This window comes from Terrapene carolina, unplaced genomic scaffold, assembly GCF_002925995.2.
Source record: "Terrapene carolina triunguis isolate 2854851 unplaced genomic scaffold, T_m_triunguis-2.0 Scaffold130, whole genome shotgun sequence".
Taxonomy (NCBI): Eukaryota; Metazoa; Chordata; order Testudines; family Emydidae; genus Terrapene; species Terrapene triunguis.
This window is the reverse complement of record NW_020664481.1, coordinates 36,887,571-36,907,246: the sequence shown is the minus strand read 5'-3', so window position 1 is coordinate 36,907,246 and position 19,676 is coordinate 36,887,571. Positions and strand designations below refer to the sequence as shown.

The 19,676-nt window shown below is 40.6% G+C and overlaps 2 protein-coding genes across 4 annotated transcripts in view; one reads left to right on the top strand and one right to left on the bottom strand.

Annotated features, from left to right (window-relative positions):
• Positions 1-547: 547 nt before the first annotated feature.
• RGS9BP (regulator of G protein signaling 9 binding protein) lies at positions 548-1,261 on the bottom strand. Its single transcript, XM_024219373.2, has one exon. It carries the CDS (start codon positions 1,259-1,261, stop codon positions 548-550), a length of 714 nt encoding a protein of 237 aa, XP_024075141.1.
• A 730-nt stretch (positions 1,262-1,991) lies between these two features.
• Positions 1,992-19,676, top strand: part of ANKRD27 (ankyrin repeat domain 27) — an 88,803-nt gene continuing 71,118 nt past the window's right edge. The window contains exons 1-4 of one of the 3 annotated variants that reach the window (XM_029911794.1): positions 1,992-2,068; positions 12,088-12,218; positions 17,964-18,074; positions 19,339-19,495. In XM_029911794.1, coding sequence (XP_029767654.1) covers positions 12,117-12,218; positions 17,964-18,074; positions 19,339-19,495 — 370 coding nt within the window. In that variant the 5' untranslated portion in view covers positions 1,992-2,068; positions 12,088-12,116. The other 2 variants (XM_026652690.2, XM_026652689.2) reach the window with 2 other exon arrangements.

The following is a 19,676-nucleotide window of genomic DNA, read 5'->3' as shown; positions in this document are numbered from 1 at the left end:
TTCTTACTGGGATTTTCCGTTTTTTCTTCTGGGCAGAATGTCCAGTGTTTGAGAGGAAAACTCACACACATGTCCATTAGTTTTGCCACAGCCATCCACCTTATCCACCCCCAAATCCTGTGCAATTCTCAATTACTTTGTAAACATGGACCAGCAATGAACATCAGAGCCTATTAAAGAACAATAATTTCAGGCTACTGAGAATAGTCATCTATTAATAGCAGCCAAATCCCTGCTATAGCCTGTAGTGATAATACCCTGATACTTAGCACACAGTTAACCATTACAAAACCAGCCAAAAGTCATCCTATATTGTAGGCTGATCTGTACCTTTCCCCCCCTCTAGAGCTTTCAAACAAACCAACCAAAACCACATACATCCAGATGCTCGAGGCATGATCAGATTGTATGCTATCCAAAGATTTGTTTTTATATGCAAGATGTTAATTGTCAGCTCTTCCAAGTGACCCATCTTGAAAGGAACCATACTGCATGAAATACTTGTGAGAGAGGAAGTGGCTCTGTCTTGCAGGAACACTCAGCCAGCCTATGAGAGTTTTACCACACACACCGCCAAGACAATAGCGATAATCAGCACCGCGGAGAAAATGATCCCAGCTAGAACTTTGCTGATATCGCAAAAGGATTTGTTTTCCTCCACGGAGATCATTCCAATAGAGGAGGCGCCCACGCTAATGGTGGATTTGAGTTCAGCCCCAGGGTCCTGTTTAGCCTCTACTGTCCACTGGGGGACATTCACTTTCATCTCCATCTCGTACATCATCTCTCCAACTTGGTTGATCTCGTTCTCCAGGTCTTTCAAATCCACTACATCTATGTTGTGTTCAGCCTCGTATTTCATGTTCTGGACGCTCATAGCCCTGGCGGCCACCCCAGAGGTTCCCCCGCTCATGCCCGTCTGGATCAGGTGCTTTTTGGGCACGTTAAGGGGGAACTCCTGGCCCAGCTCCAGGGCTCTCCTCATGTCAATCTCCAGGATCTCCATGCAAGTGGAGAAGATCACCCAGAGCCTCTCGAATTCAGCCTTGTCCTCCTTACTCACCGTCTTGTCCTTCAGGACCGCGGTGAGCTTGTTCCTGTTAGCCACCGCCAGCTCCTGGGCTTTCTGCCGAGTTTTCTTCAGTTCCTCCCGCAGGTTCTGCGAGTCCGAGGTGCCCCCGATGGTCAGCACCATGTGCCGATAGCAGGCAGTCACCTTGCTGAGCGCATCGAGCAGCGCTTTGCATTCCTCCTTCACCATGGCTCAGGCAGGCTGCAGACTCCAACAGGCGGGCTGGGCTGCTAACCGGGTGAACTTGTGTCCCTGCTGGTCTACCTCCCGCGGCTCAGTTCAGATTACCCTCTGTCGGACCCAGGGAGCTGCCAGCGCCAGATGTCACCAACACGCATGGTAATAGCGGAGCTCGGATCCTGCATGCAACTACCTAGATCGAGTCCCTTCCGACCGCTCACACGGCTCCAAATCCTCCGACGGTCCATGCGAGCGGGAGAGGAGTTTGGGGAGCGAGTGGCATCGCTTTGCGCATAGTATTCAGCATCCGAGGGAGGGTTGCCCCAGTCCCTACTCCAGACACACCGAGATGGAGAACAGCTGCTGTTTCCTGCAGGAGGCTCCAGTACAAGAAAACCAGATACCCGTTGTTTTCAAATGCACCAATCCGAATTGCCAGGAAGAAATGAATACCAGAGCTAAAAACAAGGCAGCCTTTAATTAAAGCCCGAGTGCTGCCTCCATGTGTGCCAGGTGACCAGAGGCCGGTCTGCAACGCCAGGGAACTCGCCTGCCCAATACCCACCCGGCGCCTCGGCTATTGACATTAAATACTGCACAGCTGGAGCACCTGGAGGAGTCACGTGGTTCCGAGCAGGAAGTAGCTCCGCGGTTTCTCTTTCCAGCGAAATACAGCCGCCGTGCTGCTCGGCGTGCCTAGGCTCCACCTTCGTAGGCTGCTGATTGAGTGGACGCTGCCTCAGTCGCGGGAGAAGCCGGGGCTCATTGGCTTGGCGTAGCTGGGCTGCTGTGGTGCACCGCCCGCCTTGGATCCTGGTAGGGCTTGGTTGAAATACACAGCAGTTAGGGGGGAACTGGACGGCTAGTGGTTCTCTTGTGTCTGGGGAGGAAGTGAGACAATGTTACCTTTGTAAGTAAGTAAATTTTCTGGTATCTGTTGACTCCCGATTCTCTAAATGAGGCTGTAGGGACTTACACTCCCTCCAGGGGGGAAAAGAATGACTTTGGGGACTGCTGGGCAAGTGGGGCCCCTTCTCCTGGCCTTGTCAGCACTGACCGAGACGTTTCCTGTGGCAGAGAGTAGCACTTTCGGGGGCTGTAGCTGTTCTTGCGGTGCCCCCAGCTCCTCATTAATAGTGTGTGGGGGGGGGAGTGACTGAAAACAGGGTTTACCGCTGTCACATGGTTTTCATTTTAAATTGTCTTCCTACCAAGGCCTGTGAACTCAAGCTTCGAAAACCACCTTCTATCCTCCTCTTCTACTCCAGCGTAAGAGATGGGATGGAGGGGGTTTTGGAGGCATATTTTGTTCCAGATCTGTGTCCTGGCAGTGCTGTTGCTTCTCTGTGGGAGTTAAGTTACAGCGTAATGCAGGCGTGTGGGGCTTGTACACAGAGCTTCGGATGGCTTCCTTTTTATACGCTTCAAGGGAGACACCGTTGCAATTTAAAGAGAGTGTGTGTTTTCAGAGAGTGAACATGTTTCAGAAGGGAAGTATGCAAATGCTTTTTCCACCCTCAACACAGTGCAGGACTCTGGATGGGATTGTTCACCTTCTGAAATGTTGACACAGCAACTCTGTTGTCGATATCCGATCCAAACTATAGGTTTCTTGTTTCTGTCCAAACATGTGACTTATTAGCCCTCAGGAAGTCTCCATTCTGATTGTCCGGTGGGGTGGGGAAAGAGCTCCAAAGATATTTTTGAATTAATTTGGGGGGGGGGGAGGGAATTACATTATGTTGGGATTAAACTGCATGCAGTATAAACATGGGGTTAAGGGTCTTTGAGTTAAACACAGGATTATTGTTTTTTCTTTTTTTGAGGTCCCACTTGCGTTAGATGCTGAAGTTAATAGAGCTGTTACTGATTATTTCTCAGACAGTACAAACTTTTTTTCTTTTTCTTTCATGAGTAAATACTGTTTCTATCAGGCTAGGAGAACTGATACTTTTCTGCATCTTTAATCATAATACTATCTTAGACTATTTTTGTTAATAATGCAAAATTGAATTTAGCATGCTAGCATATGTACAGAAGCCGAATCAGACTCGTTGGTTAGTAGTATCAACACATTTTGCTTCCTTCCAAAGCTTCTGATACAGTACGTAAACTAAAAGGTTGTGTTTCTCTCTTTGAGATCACTTAAGTGAGTATGAACTGTTTAGGAAGCTTTGTAGCAAGTGTAGCTTTTGAGCCAAGAAGATTTACTTGCACCTGGCCTTTTTATAATTGTACATGCAAATTAAGAGGAAGTTAATGTGACAAACTTGAACACTTGTTATAAATTAGTAAAATAATATTGTGAATTGAATGCTTGGCAAATATATTGTAGAAATGCTAATGTAATAGTTGATAGTGGTGAGTACTGAATATTTCATACTGTGCTGACTATATTATAATTTAAAAAAAAATTTGGTAGCTATATATTTTGGTAATGGGTGCTCCAGACTCACTTAAATGGTAATAGTGAGTACTGAACACTACACTTTACAGTAATTTATGCTATTTTGCAACATACAGTAAATATTTATCAAAGAGGAGTGCCAGAAAACTTAATTGCCACAGTCTCCACACCTCATTCACCCCTGGCTCAAGGAACAGCCAGATGGCTTGCTGAATGAAGTGACTTGAAATAGATACATTCTCATATTCCCATAAAGAATGAAAAAAGAGCAAATGTAACATATGCCATCATAGTGGAACAAACAAATACCATGTGTAATAAGTGGTATCTAGCTTCAGAAACTTTCTTGAAATTTGTCATGGAAGCCCCAAGATCAATTAAGTAGCTCTCTATCAGTTTGAAGGCAATATTAATCTAGGAAGATTGAGCCAAAGAATGTGGGATCTTGCATGGGAATGCAATGACACTAGGTGAACTTGAACTACATGTAAGCAAAGATTTGTAATTGCATAATGGGCCTAGTCAGGTGGAAAAAGGATAAGCCCTAGCTCTGGATATAAAGTCTTATGTGACTTGATGATAAGCTTATGACTATCCAAATTATGCATCTGTTCATACTTTGAAAGGGTTTACATGCAAAAGTCTGATGCATTTCAGTAATATGTTACTACTTATTTCAGTGCATCGGACCTTTACATTAGAAAACTTGCCTGAAACTAGATGGGAGACTAACTGGTTGAAGGAATACCTTTGTCAGGAGGAAACGTAATGTTTCAGCTTCGGACTAATTATTTACACCGAGGCAGCAATAGATAATACCTGTAGTCAGATACTTCTTGACAACAGATCTTTACATTTATTATTACATGGAAGAATAAGAACAGCGTTCTTCTCTAGAATAGCTCCTTAAGTTGATGACACTGTTTTCCAATACCAAATCCCAGACGGTACCTCTACTGCAGATTCAGCCACAGCTTTGTTATAGGAATTGTCAAATGACAGGTAGAAAATGCTTAAAATCCAAAGACAAAGATTGATACCTTTTTTTAGGGTAGAGTACTCTTGCAAATGTGTTTGGAAAATGTAGCTCTTGAAAGACATTATAGAGAATTACTTGCTAAATCCCATACCCTTTTAGTTTACCAATGGGCTCCCCTGTCCTATAACTAAATTATCTTTTTGAATCATTGAAAACCCTTGTTAATTCTGTTTTATATGCTATAGATTAACAAACCTTGGCTCAGATGTACTAACATTTGGAGTAAACTCAAAAGTTAAGTACCATCATCTAAGAAAGTTCTGCCTGTAGTTTGGGACAATATAAGTTTTTTTTTTTTTTTTTTTTTTCCCCTTCCCCTCCCGCCCTGAGGAGGGATTGTGTGTTTGTTTTTCATCTAGATATCTCAATCGAGAGAGCTTGAAAACTTTGAAAATCAAAAAGCCTCAGCCATTATTCAGGCCTGTGCTAATATTAGACCAGTTTCCTTCAAATAACAAGCAAGAACATACTTGGATTAGTTCTCCACCTGTCTCAGCTGTACCTACTGTGCAAGTGTTTTGAAGAGTGGCTTGAAAATGTTCTTGGATTCTGTTTATCACAAAGCAAAGTAGCAGCCAAGTCTGATGCTGGTGTGTCTGTAGCTACTGCAGTGACAAGTGTACAGGTTAGTTATTCTGGTACACTGTATTATGTAGCTTTAAAACGCCAGTGTTGGCTGAAATGTCACTAAATGTTTTAGTAAGTAAAAATTAACTATGGTGAAACTGTTTGTCTTAGTACAAAAGATGGTGGAAACACTGGTATTGAAGTGCAGTACTGCTCTGATTAGTGACTCTAAAAAGTTGTCATAGGACTCCATGATTACCATGTCTTAGTGAACTCAAATGAAAACTTTTAAAAACTTTGCCTTTAATGAGAGAAAATACCTTTCCCAGTTCCTGGTTTAAAAAAACTGCACAAGCAGTCAGTCCATTCCACCCGTTTCTTCCACGCTACATTTTATGTACTGAATTCCAGACAGACACATTCAAATCTCTTGATCTCCACATGGTGTAATAAATATTTCAATGTACTAACTCACCCTTTTCCTTTACTATTTTCTTTTCTTTAAAATCAAATACTAAAACATCAGCTAATAGCTGAGGACTCCAACCCACAAAAACTGGGCTAAAGGGAGGAAGGAGGTAATGAGGGGAAGGAAATTCAGAATTGTGGCTCCCAGAGCAACTGTCACTTGGCCATATTGCAAGTATTTAACCCCCTGTGCAGCTATATAATACTATTCAAGCCCAAGGGGACTGAGTTACAATTGAAGAAACTGTTAATGCGCTAAGATAGTCAAAGTTTAAATTCTCAACCATGATGTTGTTGTTTGGGGGTGTCATGCAGAGAGGATAAATTCTATTCTGAAGTCCAAGGTATGTTGTGGGCTTTGTACTCCTTTATTAAGGCATGGTATATATATTTGCTATCTTAATTATGGAAGTGTTTTAACCCGTTTTTATTTCTGAATGTGGATTTGTTCTTCTGTATCATTTCATTTTGTTGGCGCTCTAGATCACACTGAACCATGCTCAGTAGTCTGCTTGTCCTGTGGCTGCTGCCACTAAGCGGTTTAGAGCTAGTTATTTGTGATGTGTAATCTCATGTGCTGGGAACTGAAGTAAGATCACTACACTAAACTCTCTTCCTGTGACCATCTGTCAAATCAAAATTATTTTAAATCACTCTAGTCTGTCTTGGATTTGTATTATGTTCTTTTTAGGTCCAGGCAGTGGATTACAAACAGCACATTTAGCTAAGCTATCTATATTCATAAATTTAAATTTAGTATTTTGCCCATGAGTTGGGATATGATGGTTACAGATGGTGTGGTTTCTCACGCACACCTCTCTTGTGTTTCTGATCAGCTTTATCACACGGTTAAAGAGACAATTAAAGCTTTTTTTCCAGTCTTCCCTTCCAGATGGAAAGAAATCTTGGAATTATGTTCCATGGATATATGGCAGAAAGAAAGGTGAACTTTTTTGGTCATCTTTCTGAAAAAAATAACTAAGTAAAAACTGTGACCGGCTTAAGGACACTTTGTGTTTCCAGTCATTATTTTCTCTTTCCCAGTCTTTGTGGTATAGGAAACTTAAACCCTGCATTCTAGCTTCTTGACTTAACATATTAATGCTCTTGGAGCTTTTCGGTAGCTTGTGAAAGATCATTTAGCAATAGCATATGACTAAACAGTTCAACTATTTATAAATAAGAATAGTTCCTGGCAAGCCAAATGTTAAAATAGAGTACCTTGGGAAATACAGGATCTCAGAACATAGACACAAATTAGTTTCCTGCTGAGATCCGTGTAACTCTTTTAGTTTGACTGTTGAGACAAGAAACTGTTTTTATATGAGAACTGAAATCAGGATAACTGTTTTAGTTTTGCATGCATCTTAATGTTGCTGCTGCTGGGATAAATTTAAATCTGACACCCTGGATTGAGCCATATATGTGAATCTCTTCTCCTTTAATCCTGTCCATGCAAAACCCCACATGATCAGTCTTGGCAAATGTTACTCCCATGAGTAACTCCAGCTTTAAAGAGAATCAGACATATCAATTATTTACATGAGTAAGACTTCTCAGGATCAGAGAAGAAGGTTCTAGCCCAGGTAGGATCATTATAGTTTATCTTAATTATAAATAACACACCAAAAACTACATTAAATGAATGTTAAGGATGCAAAGTCAAGCACTACAAATTTAGGAAATACCTGAATTAAGATTGCATATGTAACCTTAATTCATCCCCCTCCTGTATATGCATTATGTTATAATTTCTAATTACATAATCTCATGCTTCCCCCCCTCTCCCCCCCCAGGACCCCTGCCTCATTCAGTGTACAGGATGGATAGTGCTCTGGGAATGCACCAGGTGGCATTTGAGGCCTTGGCTACACTCGGGACTTCCCAGCACTGTCGCGGCAGCGCTGTGACGCGCGAGTGTAGTCGCGCCGCCAGTGCTGCAAGAGAGCTCTCGCAGCGCTGTATGTACTCTACCTCTCTGAGGGGAATAGCTTACAGCGCTGCGAGCGAGTGTGCAGCTCTGCAGGCTCTGATTACACTGGCGCTTTACAGCGCTGTACTCGCTGCGCTCGGGGGGGGGGGGGGGGGGTGTTTTTTCACAACCCTGAGCACAGCAAGTTGCAGCGCTGTACGCTGCCAGTGTAGCCAAGGCCTGAGTCAGGTGTCTGGCTTTTCTTTGCCTCCTGGGTGCCAGCAGGGGGAGCCTTGAGAGTATAGGAGAGAATGTGTCTCTGCTCTGTTCCAGGGCCCTGGCCTGTAGTAATGGGAGAAGCAATTGCAGGGAAAATCCTGGTGAGCTGTTGACGCATGCACAGTGCAGGCAAAGTCTTCAGAGAGTTTAGCTGCCTAACTCTAATAATTCTCTGCTGAGTATGTATGAACTGAGACTGGCCAAGCTATCAGCCTTTGGGCAATTTTTTTCTGGGATCAGCAAAAGGCACATCCCTGATGCGTAGAATGGGAGGTCGGTCAGCTCCAGCCAGTTTTTAAGTCTGTGGTCTGAACCATGGAGCTGCTAGAGCTTTTCCATGAAACAGCTATAGGACATTTACCCCAAAAAAACAAAAAACTTTTCCCTAATCTAATTTTTGTGAACAGCTGAACTATCTTAGCTGAAGCTTTTTGAAGAAGTTCAGCCCAAGGCAGATACCCAGCATGGGAAAAATTCAGCCTGAATGGTTATCCTTTGACAGAGTTATAAGCAACTGAAAACAGGGTCTTGCAATGCCAAGTATGAGGCAACCTGAGCTATAGGCTGCATTACAGGTCTGTCTCATCTTACGTGGGGGTTCCGTTCTGCGGTTAGCGCGTAAAGCGAAAACCACGTATAGTCAAAATTACATTGAGTTCAATGGCGGGCGGAATCGCCTGCACTACAGGTACAGTATTAAAATTGTTATTTTTCTAATGTTTTTTGCCGACCGTGTAAAGCTGAAATCGCGCATGTTAAATGCGCGTAAGATTTGACAGACCTGTACTAACTCTGCCTAGAATGGGGGAGCTCTCAGTCTGGTATAGGATCATAAGGCTACATCTGATGCATAGTGTAGCTGCCTCTTCGCCTCCGGTTACACTATCTGTTCTGAAAACTCACATCTTGCTGTCACATGCACTTCCTGGACCCTAGGGAGCCTCAAAGGAAAGAGGCATTGTCCTTCTGCCAGCATGGTATACAACCAAGAAATGCAGTGGAGGAATATTTCACAGCTCACTAATGTGAACAGTGTGGAAGTATGAGAGAAAGAAGAGAACATCTAGCATTTTATTAAAACACAATATGTTAAGACTGCAACTGCATATAATGAAGAAAATGTTTAATGGGGGAGAAAGAGGGTAGATACATTGGGATAGCATAATTAATTCAACTCTAAAGGCTCTTGAAAGAGTACCTAGAGCAGGGGTTGGCAACGTTTGGCACGCGTCTCGCCAGGGTGAGCACCATAGCGGGCCGGGCCAGTTTATCTGCTGACGCGGCAGGTTCGGCCAATCGCAGCCCCCACTCGCCGTGGTTCGCTGTCCCGGGCCAATGGTTGCGGTGAGAAGCGGCGCAGGCAAAGGATGTGCTGGCCGCGGCTTCCCGCCTCCCCCATTGGCCCGGGACGGCGAATCGCGGCCAGTGGGGGCTGCAATCGGCCGAACCTGCTGCGTCAGCAGGTAAATAAACTGGCCCGGCCCGCTAGGGTGCTTACCCTGGCGAGCCGCGTGCCGAACATTGCCGACCCCTGACCTAGAGCAATAAGTGACCTGTTGTATGCTGTACATATAGAAAAACTTAAAATAATAATTAGAATAAATATCTCATCCTTTATCCTCATACACTAAGTGAATAGTGCCATTTTGTTTTTTCTTCATGGTCTATTCAGTACTGTACTAGAAAATTATTTTTTTCATGAGTATGTACTATGTTTTTTATTGGAATTAGGAAAAACTGATTCCAAAATAAGTGGTAAAATAGTCTTTTTATAGAGTGCCTCTGACCTACCGTGTTATAACCAGTAGTGCTTATAGGCTCCAGTCAGACTGTACAAACACTTAAGACATTGTCTCTGTACCAAAGAGCTTGCATTCTAACTTGAGACAGGAAGAAACAAGTGTGTAATGAACAATATGAAGGAATGTGGTGACAGGACTAATGTAACTGTCACATTATATGCTCTGACAGTTTGCACAACTCAAAAGCTCTGGCCATAATAACTTATATTTTAACACGGAGCATGTTGCTATTTTTCTCTGTGGCCTTGTGAACAGTGATAGAAAGTGAGCTGGAACAGCTTCTAAAGATATCTGATATAGATTTGTTGTAGATGGGCACAGCTCTTCAAACTGTTCTGATGTTTGTCTGGTGCATGTAAATGCATTTCCCCAGATGACCTCTGTCAAATTGAAAACTGTGAGTGAATTGCACTCTTATTAATTTCCCTAAAAATATGTGCTAAAGTTAGGAAAGCTCATCTAAAACAAAAATATCCTTTAAATGTTGTGGATAGCGCCCAGATTCCATGCTGAGTTCCTCTTTTGAGTGAAATGTTGGTCTTAAGTCTAGCCTCTTTTGAACTTGGGGATCCCATTACAAACATCTGTTACCTTCTGCAAAGGGGATTGCGTAGACTTGCCAAGACATCATACCATAGAATAACTTGTAAAGTCTTCAAGTTTTGGTTGAGAGCATTGATAAAAGGGTATCTTGTAGTGTAGTTTCCTCTGCTACAGTAGTTGTTCTGTTTAAGGGATAAAGGTGGGGGAAACAGATTTTCCAATCTAAAACATTAGGAATTTATGTCCCAGACATTTGTAACCTTGACTGACCTCCTTTCCATCCTGTAAGTAAAATAAAAATTCTGAAGTCATTCCAGAGGCATCCCATTATGAGTCACTGAACCTCACGTTTGTGAAACGTGTACTGTAGAACTTCTGTTGAGAATTAGAACCTAGGAAGCCATAATTCGCATGGGGTTTTAGCATCTTTAGAAACAAAGAATTTTATTCCATTCATTAGTTTAGTTATAAGAAAGACCTTTTTATTTTTACCAAAGCGTACTGTATTTCTGGACTTCTTCCATTAGACGTGAGCTCATAGACAAACTGAATGTTATAAAACCTGAATTCATTAGGATTGGTTCACAAATGTATTAATGACAGATCAGGTAAAATATGTTTTTAGACTCTGAGCCTAATTCTTTCACCTTGAATCAATGGGATTACTTCTGGAGGGAAGGTATTCCTTACAGTGAGTAAGTGTGGTAGAATGGGACACTTAATTAGTTGTAATTATTGTTAGTGGTGGCTATCTCAGAGCACCATTAGCCCATATTCATGGGGAGAAGGGCAGGCTTGAAAGTAGGGATTAGTTTTTGGCTAATTTTTAAAAGAGATGACATAGACCAGTGCTTCTCAACAGCTAGTTCATGGACCAGTGAGGGTTCCTGAGATTTCCCTGACAGAGTTTAGGAAAGGCAGCAAGCTGGTCCTCGGTATCAAAAAGCTTGAGAAACACTGACATAGACAGCTATATTCAGAACTTCTTGGTTGTGTGCCTCCTTTGAAATTTTGATTAATTGGTTCATAATAGATGTACTATTTCATATAATGGAAATTTTTTCCTTAAGTAACTTTTTCCCTTGATAGCTGAGGATAGTGTAATGAAAATACCTGTGTATGACTGTTGTGCAATTTACATTGGTGTCTGTGTACAGAATACTCATGTTGACTGTGTGTATGTCCATGTTTCTAAAATAACCAGGCAGATTATAATGCATGTACAAAGAATAATGGTAGAAGTAGTTGTGTTATCTTTGCAGGGTTTGTTTTTCATACACAAGTTGTTACTGCAGTAATGAATGTTTTAAAGGTTAATGTGTTTGTTTTTGTTTTTCCGGCCAGCATACTGCAGTAATTCTTTATAATACTGCTTGAAATTGAGTAGATTGGGTTGTTTGAAATCATCTATTTACAGTTATAGCAACACTCAGGCCCCAAACAGGTGGTGTGCAGATTTTATTAGAAGAGATGGTCCCTGCCCCAGTAGCATAAAGTCTAACTTAACACACAAGTAGGTGTAACGGTTGGAAGAACTGGGGAGGGATAATAGTAATAGGAAACGTTTGGTTATGAAGACTAATTTTGCATGAAGTTCCATGGTTCTGTATCAGTCACTTTATATTGGAGTTAGCTCCACATATTCTGTATCTTGATGTGAGACGAGGAGAATAGTTTATACTTCTCTAAAACATGAAAGGAAGTATACCAAAAAAAATCCTCTTCTATATTCCCAAATGTTATTACACCTGAATATGAAAACTAAACAATAGAATAGCCGTTTAACTTCTGTAATATTAACACTTTTATCTCTTCTAGAAAATATCTTTGGAATCTCTGACGTCCATATGGCTATGTATGATGAAGATCTCTTGAAAAATCCTTTTTATTTGGCTATTCAGAAACGTCGTCCTGACCTTTGCAGGAAAGTTGCAGAATTCCATGGTATTGTAAGTAAAGAGCTTGTTTTAAATTGACTGACTACATACAGAAGCAATAAAATCTCTCAGATTCTCACTAAAGTTTAGGAAATGATGAGAGCAAGCCAACAAACTAGATCAAAACTGAGATACTTTAAGTATATTATATGAGGGAATGCAGGAGGTAGTAGATGGAATGTATGGTGGGGCTTCCACCTTTCAGGAGGATTCTTACAATTATGGTTCATAGAAAGACCCAAAATATAAATGCATATTTTAAATATGGGTTTGGCACTCTTGTGTTCAGGAACATATTGAAGTCCCTAGCTTGTAAGGGAAGAGAATAATGGTCCTTTGACCAACAAGCTACTTTATTTTATGTGATATGAGGCTACAAATATTATGCCACTATTGTTGGTGTTCAGTTTTATAGACTCCAGGTAACTGTTGAATGCACTACTTTGAAAGGCTGTCTGTACTTGATGGATCTTTACTTATCGGAAATTTTCTTATCAAGCCTTATCTTCTAGTTGTCCTTGCTGGCCTGAATAACTTGTATATCTAGTACTGTTTGTCATAATTATGACCTTGAGAGACTGGGAACTGAAGCATTTTGCAATTGTTTTTATATTGTAAATCAATATGCACAAATCTGTTCTGGCATTAAAACATCAAGTAATAAAAACCTGGTTTATTCCTGCTTTTTAAGTGTTAGTAAATATAAGATATTTTAAAATGAGGGGTTTTGACCTATGGCTCCTATGAAGGATGCTATATAAACCTTATATTCACTTTTAAAGTGCCTAGCCAGAGAATGCAAAGGTACTTGCATGGTAGCTTCTGCATGGCTGTGTCAATACTTGTTTTTTGTTTTGTTCTGTATCACTTCCAAGTGCTGCTTACAGTGATGCAGTTCCATTGATGAGTGCTAATGTAAATGAAACACCAGCAGCTGTAGGTGTTTTAAGTCCTTTAGTGTTTATACCCCCTTTGAAGCCGGTCTAGACAAAACAGCACTTAATTTGAGGGTGAGAGGGGAACTAACCACTGACACCTGGGCCTCTGTCTGTCCTCGTTCCCAGCACTGTTGCCACTTATACCAGCCATGGGAAATTTTTAGGGGAAACATCCTAGCATAAACACAGCTTGTGAGTAAGCCTTGCAAGCAAGAATTACAATAATTTTACTGCTCTCTAAAGCAATCTGGCCAATCTTTCCAAATGGTCTTGGTTTCTATTTTTATTTATTAGCTACATAGAACCTTATTTTGAGGGTAGCTCTAATTCCAAAGCCTACGGATGTCTTTTATTAGGTTAAATAACCTCACTTATTCTTGGGCTTTTTGATCATCCATTAGCGATGGCACAGGAAAAATTAGTCAGCCTATTTATCTTAAAATCTTGGAGAAAGCCCTAATAATGCATCTTAACTTTTTTTTCCTACTTTTTTTTTTTTTTTTATTTTCAATTCGTTTCTGTATGAGCGGTATTCAAAGTTTAGAAACTTAACTATCTGTTGTGTGTGTGTGTGTGTGTGTGTGTGTGTGTGTGTGTGTGTGTGTGTGTGTGTGTGTCCTGCAGTATGTAGAAGAAATGGAGTAAGAAAACTGAAATATTGGGGTTACCACTTTCATGGGATTTGAGCAGAAATGTTGAGTATGAAAACAATTGTTTGGTTTTTCTTCTTCTTGTGGGAATTGGGGGAGAGGCAGAACTTTTTACACAGGCTTTGTCCTAAATCAGTATTAATAATAGTTTAACATTTAACCTTGTCCACATACACAAGTGGGCCTGTGCAGTATCCAGTTTTTCTTTAACTAGTGTAGGAGGACATTGCACAGTATTGTTGGAACAGGCTTTCAGTGTAAAATGTTATTTTGACACTGTGCCTGTTAAGTTTCTATAAACTGCTCCATTTAAACTTTTAAATGTTGGCAGCACAAAACAAAAATGCACTTTTTGTTTTGTTGTTCTTTAAAGTTTACTGTACTTCTAATTCAGTAATAAGATCTTCTGCTTGTTGAGGAATAAGTAAGAGGCAATAGGGTATGCTTTTTTAAAAAAAAAAAAAATTAAATTGCGTACCAAAGGAATGGAGAGAAGGGGACTAAAAAATGTCCAATCAGAGTGCTTTGTGAATGTCTGAAACTGTAGTGCTGCTATTAGAAATGTAAATATTTGTAGAACTTATGTTTGTCAAGATTCCTCGTACCTGCTGCTTCTTTGCTCATCTCAGGTCTGACCTCCTTGTGGAGATGATTCTGCTGCTGATAATGGTATTGCTTTTTATGCCTCCAGAATAAAAGCATTTGTTTCTGTGAGCAGTGTTAATATTTCCAGAGAGAGTGCTCTTATCTGAAGAGTAGAAGTGCTTCTGTACAAAGTATCTTTCAATACTGAAAGGGTTTTAGTTAGGAGAAATTGTAAATTTTTGCAGTGTTCCAGAGAACAGCAGGAATAGACAATGTTGTACTCTGTGACAATCTTTTATTTTTCATTTGAAAACTAGGCATATATATTACCAGTTTTAGATCAGTTTCTTGATGGAAGAATAGAGGCTCAAAATATTCACCAGGTAGTTTTAATGGTAGCTAGGCAAATTTGTATGTATGAACTAATATGCCACTTGCCCTGGTTTCTTTTAAGCTACCTTTCTTCTCTCTGGTGGTTTTGACCTTTTTGTGGCAAGCATCCACATGGCAGTGACTTGGGAATGCAAGAAACAATGGTACTGCTACCTCATTAGTATAACTGTTCTACCAGAGAGAAATATTGGCCTGTCACAGATTAGCATGTAGCTAGTTTGTTGAAGTGCTGCTTTAAACGTAGAAACTGGTGTGATCCCAGTATTTAAGTTGTCCCTCCATTGTGTGCGGATTTTTTTTATAAATGCATAGCTGATACAGAGAAGAGTGAAAATGTTTTAGAAAGGTGTATTAGATTTGTGAAAGGCTTTGCTTTAAGAGCTATGCAGACTAGTTCTTAGAGGTAGTCACAGTCCCACTTCCTATTCTTCTCTGAATATATCTTTTCAACTTTTAGTTCTAGGGCTGTTCAGAATCCTGCTATGCTGCTACTTTTTTAAAGTCTAGCTGTTTGAAGTAGTTTTTGAAATACTGAATTCTCTTTTTTTTTTTTTTCTGTATGACTGAGTAAATTGGCTTCTTTCTGTGTGACTGACTCATCTGAGTTGCTGTAACTAAGCAAATTTGGAGGTGAGGATATATAACTTCCTTCTTGCTATTGAGGTAGTCGGCAGCAGGGGTGGGAGGTGGGGCAGGATGGATATCAAAAACAAAGTCTTGTGTAGGAAGAGTTCTCTACAGCTCAGATCAGTGCTCTGAAATCGATCCACCGGCAGTTGATTTAGCAGGTCTAGTGAAGACCCGCCAAATCGACAGCAGATCGCTCTCCAGTCGACCCCTGTACTCTACCCTGCAATGAGAAGAGTAAGGTAAGTCAACAGGAGACTTTCTCCTATCGACCCCCCGTGGTGTAGACCCCTCAGTACGACCCAAGGTACATCGACTATGTTGTTCACGTAGCGTAGGTTAACTTACTGCGGTAGTGTAGACATAGCCTAAGTTTTTTGTTTTTTTTTTAAAATTCAACTTCTGCTCAAATAGCCCTGAATGGAATAATTTATGTATTTGATAATCTAACACGTAATGCTTCATTCTCCACATAGGGAAGAAAATTTCTGCTTTATCTTTCCTAAAAAACAACTGTTTCTTATAAGATTGTTTCTTAAATTAGTTGTGGACGCCATTATGTCCTAGATAAGCGGTGTTAGTGAAACTGAGATTATGCATAGCTTTTTGGCTCTTAAAATAGTTTTGAAAAGATGTTTGGTGTATTATTATTATTATATTTTTTTTTTTAAAGTTGGTGGTTCAGGTAAATCTTGCTATTCCAAAAAAAAAAAAAAAAGGTAAGAAGCCTTTGGCATACTCAATATGTACTGAAGACTTGGTCTGACAATTGCTGAGGGAGCCTATAAGCAAACTCAATAGACAATCTAAATGACTCGCAGAAGACTTCTCAAATTTGAAGGCCATTATAGCAATATCCTGGGTTTCTCCAGTTACCTTACTTATAACTATGGTGCCTGAAGAAACCGCACTCCATCTTTTCACTTTCTTCTCTCTCCAATCCCAGTTAAAATGAAGGGCTGAACTTTAAGAAATGCTTCAAAGTGAAACAGTGAGCAAGTCTGTTATAATGAAGAAAACTCTGATTGCAAAGGGGGCAGACTTTCTTCCTTTTAAAACCTTTTCAGACAGCTCAAATCCTGGTGAGGATAGTAGCAACTGCAAGTCACTACTCTTAACACTTCACCACACTGCAATTTAGTGGCCTCAGTCCACTCCCAGTGGTTGTTTGTAGAGCCAGTGTTCTTCATAAGCAGACTAAGCAATTGCTTAGGGCCCCAAGCAGCTCAAGAGGGCCTCCCATTCACTTTTTTATTGTAAGAACTTGCCTGTTTTAGTATTGGGGATTGGGAGGGGGGAATATTCCTGCTTCGGGGCTAGCGACGGCACTATATGTTTGCATTGTGAATCCACCCCGGAGAGTACAAACTGGCAGAGATGTAGAGGATTGAATTAGCAAGGTGATGGATAAGAGGATAGTTTTTAAAAGATATTTCTTCCAGGTCACGGTTGAGGCACAATGGCTGGGCAGCATGAGGGAGGGAAGCTTGGAGTATCACTGTGCTATGTCCTGTATATGAACATCAATCCAGCACCTTCCATGAGCACTAAGTTCTCTCACACAAGCTGAGAACAGACTGTACTTCATTTCAAATGATTGTATAGTTCAGTACTACTAATGTTCTTCTATTGATTCCATAATTCACTTTAGATCAGGGGTTCTCAGCCTTTTTCTCTGAGCGCTCCCCCCACGGCCCATTTGTGCCACAACTGTTTTTCTGCATATCCAGTAGATTAAAAACCAGGGCCAGGGTAGCAAGCAGGACAATTTCCTGGGGACCCCACAAAGCTAAGTTACTTGGGCTTCTGCCCCAGGTGGTGGGGCACAGGCTTTGGCTTTCTGCCCTGGGCCCCAGCTAATCTAATGCCAGCCCAGCTCTTTGGTTTATTTTGGCAGACCCCCCTGAAACCTGCTCATGGCCTCCCCAGAGGGCCCCATATCCCTGGCTGAGAATCACTGCTCTAAAGGCTCCACTGACCTGTTAATGGGAAGAAGCCCCCCCATGCATGGGGTTTTTTTTTTTTTTTTTTTTTTTCCTTTTCTGGTTGCCTTTCACTTGGTCTAAGAAAATACCTTAATGAACACTTTAAGCTGCTTAGTCTCGGGTTTTTAATTTAATGTAAAAATGTCAGCAATATAAGATCTGTATTTATATGACTTGGCGTCTTGCTAGAGATGTTGCTTTTTTGCATCAAGTTCCATCTGCCTTTCCTTTTGGGTACAAAGTGCTCTGATTGTCCCCAGCTTGTTATACTTAGAATCTATACTCTGATAATCTCCTATCTCTTGCAGCTAATTAGAAAACTTTTTTTTTTTTTTTTATTCTGTGATCTGAGAGGTTGAGCAGGAATCTTGGTTATGGGCTCTGTTCCTTTAATAATATTAATAATAAATTAATAATTTAAAAGTAAATTATAGACATGCACTGTCAAATGATACAGGTCTGATATGAAGAGTGCTTGATGAGGAACACAGAACAAAGGTTGTTTGATTTGGAAGCAGTTGGCACACTGCATTTCCTCCTACAAAGGCATGCGATTGACTGATTTTATTCTTTCTCCAGATATTAGTACCGTGCAAAGGGAGCCTTTCAAGCAGCAGTCTCTCTACCTGCCAATTTGATTCCTATGTTTTAAAACCAGTGGAAGAAAAATTTCAGACCTTAAATGGAAAGGTATTCTCTTGTTAATACATATCTGGTGGAGGGGTCCTGCCTGGGAACATGATAGACGAGAGTGAAAGGGGAGAGACCAAACTTTGAGTGATCCTAGGGTAGGTAGAGTTTGAGATAGCACTAACTGGAGGTCTGGTCTCTGTTCCTGATTCTGCTACTGGGAGTGTAACTCCAAACTCATTTTACAGAAGGGGAAATGGAGATACAGCTTCAAATTAATATCACTGCATTTGTGCAAAGTATTTGTATTTATTCGTAGAGCTAATTAGTAGGACAAACTCAGATGGGCTGTCTGTTCTGTCCATGAGAGCTTTGGGTTGAGTTCTGTGCTTGTACTCTAGCTGTACTTGTATAGACAGTAAGGGAGAAGTTTGTCCAGAAGAGGATGGCACAGAGTCTCAAAGACTTTTTTTCTTAAGTTATAAATTGCAGTCGCCTCACACTCTGCACAAACTGATTCAGAAACATTCTGGTGACTTAATGTTACAAAGTTAAAGATGTATTGAAACAAACTGGACAGTCATGCTAATTGCTATAAATGAGAAGTCTTTCCGTGTGGCGTGCTAGTATCGGTTAGTGGCATTGGTTTTTTTTTCCAGTGCAGTTTGAAATAAAAAAGTTCAGAATTCTTGTTTAAATGGGTGTTCTTTGTCCCAAATGCCCATAAAATAAGTTTCAGTGCACTTAAAGCATTTCAAAAGTTCTTTTTTTAAAAAAAAATGCTAAAGGTGAATGTGGAAAAGCATGTTTTTTGTTGTTGTTGTGTGTGGGTGTTTAAATGTGGCTAGTGACTTTTGGGTGCCCAACTCAAGGCACCTTTTAAAGGGATATGACTTTATCAGAAGATGGGTAGTAGGCATTTTCTGAAAATTGGCCCTTTTAAGGTGTCTCAAGTTGAGTAACTAAAAACTTGGGCACCTACCCACTTCTGAATCTTGAACAAATGTGTCTGAATTTTCCTTGAACATTTGCAGTGGAGAACAAACTGGGGGGAGGAGGGCACAAAATCATCCAAGATTACTAATGTGGATTTAAAAAAAAAAATCACTCCCTGCAGCACTGACTTGTTGAAGCAAGGAGAATGTGAAAGGGTCTCTGACCAAAAAAAAACAGCCACTGCAAAAAACTACTTTTAATGGTCTTTTTGGTCTTACAAATACCTCCTTCATTTCCTAGTATACAGAACTATGCATTACAATTGTCAACTTCCTGTTTTTCTGCTCAATATTATGATTTATTTTATTTATTTATTTTTTAATTTCAGGAGATCTTTATTCAAGGAAACTTGATTATTTTAGGAACTGGTTTTAATCATCATCTCTCAGTACCTGTTCTCTTTGAGGAAACATTCTACAATGAAAAAGAAGAAAGTTTTAGCTTATTGTGTATAGCTCATCCCCTGGAAGAATCTGAAATCTTAGGTGCGTACAGAAATGCCAGGAAAACACCAAAAGTTTGTTTTGTTTGGTGGGAAAAAAAGATAGTCCTCTATTTGAAAGGGTTAAGTATAACTTTAGGTTTGTCTTACAAAGCAGTACTTTGGATGGAAAACTCAAGATTTTTTTTTTTTTAACTGGCATGCTATCACTATTGATAGTGTAG

Coding starts and splice junctions, on each gene's coding strand:
- RGS9BP (XM_024219373.2), bottom strand. CDS start 1,261: ATGGTGAAGGAGGAATGCAAAGCGCTGCTCGATGCGCTCAGCAAGGTG.